Source organism: Bombyx mori, chromosome 16 (assembly GCF_030269925.1).
Source record: "Bombyx mori chromosome 16, ASM3026992v2".
Taxonomy (NCBI): domain Eukaryota; kingdom Metazoa; phylum Arthropoda; class Insecta; order Lepidoptera; family Bombycidae; genus Bombyx; species Bombyx mori.
In genome coordinates this window covers 2,292,869-2,296,258 of record NC_085122.1, presented here as the reverse complement: position 1 = coordinate 2,296,258, position 3,390 = coordinate 2,292,869, and the positions used below count along the sequence as shown (strand labels likewise).

General features: G+C 45.1%; 1 protein-coding gene across 1 annotated transcript; it reads right to left on the bottom strand.

Annotated features, from left to right (window-relative positions):
* Positions 1-360: 360 nt before the first annotated feature.
* LOC101736449 (uncharacterized) lies at positions 361-1,018 on the bottom strand. Its single transcript, XM_004928913.4, has one exon. The coding sequence runs from the start codon at positions 1,016-1,018 to the stop codon at positions 497-499; it is 522 nt and encodes a 173-aa protein (XP_004928970.1). The 3' UTR covers positions 361-496.
* Between the last annotated feature and the right edge of the window lie 2,372 nt (positions 1,019-3,390).

The following is a 3,390-nucleotide window of genomic DNA, read 5'->3' as shown; positions in this document are numbered from 1 at the left end:
GAATATTATTCAAACTAATCTGTGCTTTAAACATTAAAAAAAAACATAATTAAAATAAGTCCTCTTCAGGTATGTCTTTTAACATTAGGTACTTTCTGAATCTTGAAAAATCTAAATTCTTCACACAAAGATCTTTTTAGCCGCATTAATGATAAATTAAATTATTGCGATTGCTATCGAACGTATAAAAACAATCCCTGGCAATTAATTCCCAATCGAGTATGTAATGAAACATGAAAAGAAATCCGATACTATTGGACAACTTCGCCGACTAATTAATTAAACGAATCCAACGTAACTTAACACCATAAATTCCAACAGCAACCTTGTGGAGCGGGGTCAAATTAAATCAGTCACAACTAATTAGGAACATTTTAATATAAAAGTTGAACATAATACCCTTAATAATCTAGTTAACATCGTATTAAATAACTAACTAATATTATAAGCACAATCAGTCTATGGCACCATCGTTTAATGCACTAATATCCTGGTGCTATATCTCGTCAGAATCCGACCTTATTGAGTCGTAGTTCGAAGTTTTGCTCCTTAGCATCCTGAGGAAGGAGCCGACCGCGAAAATCGTCCTCCTGTGCCTATGAAATATACCCTGATACAATGCTTCCCTCAACGCCTTCCGGTCGTCCGTGATGGATGTCTGCGTGGTGAGCGTGATGTCCGACTGCGCCCCCACCGCCTTCTGGTGCCGCAGCCCGCCGTGCTTCTTCTCCAAAGACTTCTGGTTTGGAAGGCTCATCGTTGATTCTATTGACGAATTTTTTGTTTTCCTCAAAGTAATCGTCTTCTTGCCCGGTTGGGTTTCTGACGACGACCTGACCGGCGCGAGCTTCGATCTGTAAAGAGGATTGTTCGAGCTCTCTGGGTGAACGATAACGTCCACTGACTTTTGGCTGATGGCGCTCGATCGAGTCAGCGTTCTTTGTGACGTTGTCGGCTCCGCCTTCTGGATCATGTCGTCCTTGGGCAACGCCTGCTGTTCAGCTTCTATTGCGATCATTTTGTTTGTGTTCAATAATGAAATGATAATGCGCAGATGGGCGAGAGACGAGGTCACATCGTCGGCGGGCGGGCCTCGTTAACGATGTCAACAGGGGGCACGGCCAGATGCGCGGCGAGGCTCGTATTGTCGGGCAGAACGTTTTTAGCGCATCCGTCGCAACAATCACTGAACGTTATTGTCGGTATTTTACCATCACTCTCGATTTTAACCAAATCTAAACTCCGTGCCAAGTACTCCACGTTTATAGCGTTCTGTGAAATTCGTTCTTCATTAGAGTTCGTGCTCATAATCGGTGCGGGCCATTCCTCCTCGTTCTTTGCGTCCCTGTCGACTTCCGGGGACGTTCCAGATTCGTCGTGATTCGGGGAGCAGCCTTCGCCGTTGACGTGCAGACCGATCAGTCCCGCCAAATTAACTCTGAAGTTCTTGCTCCTCTTGTCAGATCGTTGTTTTACCTCCGAAGCCTTAACTTCAGCGGCTATTATGCGATCCGTTATTGTTTCTACTTCTTTACGCAACGCTTGGTCGTCTTCGTAAAATTCGGATAAGTCTTGCAAATTATCAAACCAGTTGTTGCCTAGCAGGCTCGACGGCGGGCAGGCGGATCGTTGCTCGTCCGTGGTCTGGCGGTACTCATCGATGAGGGGCTGAAGAGATTTTTCGTGCTGTCTGAAAAGATAGTGGTACGCTTGGCTCACGGTGTAGAGAGAGTAGGACGAGCGCGGTCGCGGCAAGACGGATGCTGACGGCTTAAGGGCGGGACCGCAGGCGCGCCACACGTGTTTCTTCGCGCGTTCGCAGAGTATTGCATTAGTATTAAGAATCCTTTCAAAGTCAGACACTTGTTCGGCTTCCCTGATCTGTAATAATAGTTTGTTCTCCGTCTCTTTTCCGCTGCCGACAGTCTGACACAGCCTCTTGTTGTCGGCGACCTGTTTAGGAGGATTATTTGGCTTAGTCTTGTTAATATCGACCTGCTTATTGTTACCTAAGTTCTGGTTTAGTTTGGAGGTTGAATGCCTAGATTTGGGATTATCAGCATACTTCATTGCTATAGACAGAGTTTGGACGGAGACAGCGCACGGTAGTTTCTGCGCTATTTTCCTATTTTGCGGTTTGATCACAACGTTATTATTCGCACACTGTCTACGCTTAATATCGGCGGCGGAAGGTTGGCGATGAACAAACGTTTTATCGGGATATCGCAAGCGTTTTGGATCGGCGCTGCGAACGGCCCTTGCATATTTGGAGCGGAGTCGCTCCGCCAAGCAGACGCTCTTCGCCCTGATAGGTAGGTCCGTGCGGGCGTCCCGAGGGACACCTGCCAGCTTAATGTGAGCTGGCTGGTATTGATCCAACGCGAGGTTATCGGTCATGAGCGCGTTACGGTCCGACCGCTTGCAAACAATGCACCGACCGGCCTCTTCCAAACTGTAGTGAGCTTAAAAAGTTACTTATCGAAGCGGCGTGCGGGCCCGATCGATCCCCTCATACCGTATCCCCGCTCGAATGAAGATGCGCATAAAATTTGGCAAATGCTCAATTCACGATTACTTATAAACGTGGCTTTCACGTTGCGTGATTCGCGGTTTTTATTTTTTCGATTTATTTACGGGTTTTTTTTACGAAGACTAGATATGGAAGAACTCGACAGGAGGAAGCGATGTCGCGTGTTCAATAGTTCCCTTGATTCGACGAGTTTAGCGTGCATCAAAATGCCCGGCAACGAACATAAATTACGTGTTTATCTATACCTTATCTCTTTTTCTCACACCAGCGTATAAAGTAAACAAAAATTTTCCTATGACTGCTAATATCCATCTAAATTACAATCAACAATATAATGCCACATATAAACAAACATTACTGGTTTATTGTACCATAAACAATAGAATAGTAACGAATATAATTACGTTCAAATAACCGTACCACTTATCAATGTTTTGAAAGACGCCGCGTTGACCGACCTACTTGCGTCTCTATTGATTTAAAGGCAATCTAAAGGCCCGTTATACAATACCTCAAACTATCTTGAAAGATACCGATTTAGGCTTTGTTTTCGTATATTTTATATATTTTTTTATTACGAAAATTTAGGCAGTATTTGTTTTTTTTTTATTACTTAGCTGGGTGGACGAGCTCACAGCCCACCTGATGTTAAGTGGTCACTGGAGCCCATAGACATCTACAACGTAAGCGCGCCACCCATCTTGTGATATAAGTTCTAAGGTCTCAGTATAGTTACAACGGCTACCCCACCCTTCGAACCGAAACGCATTACTGCTTCACGGCGGAAATAGGCGGGGTGGTGTTACCTATCCGTGCGGACTCCCAAGAGGTCCTACCACCAGTGAGAATCAGCTTGTTTT

What these genes read in the sequence shown, in the direction of transcription:
- LOC101736449 (XM_004928913.4), bottom strand. Translation starts at nt 1,018, where the DNA reads ATGATCGCAATAGAAGCTGAACAGCAGGCGTTGCCCAAGGACGACATG.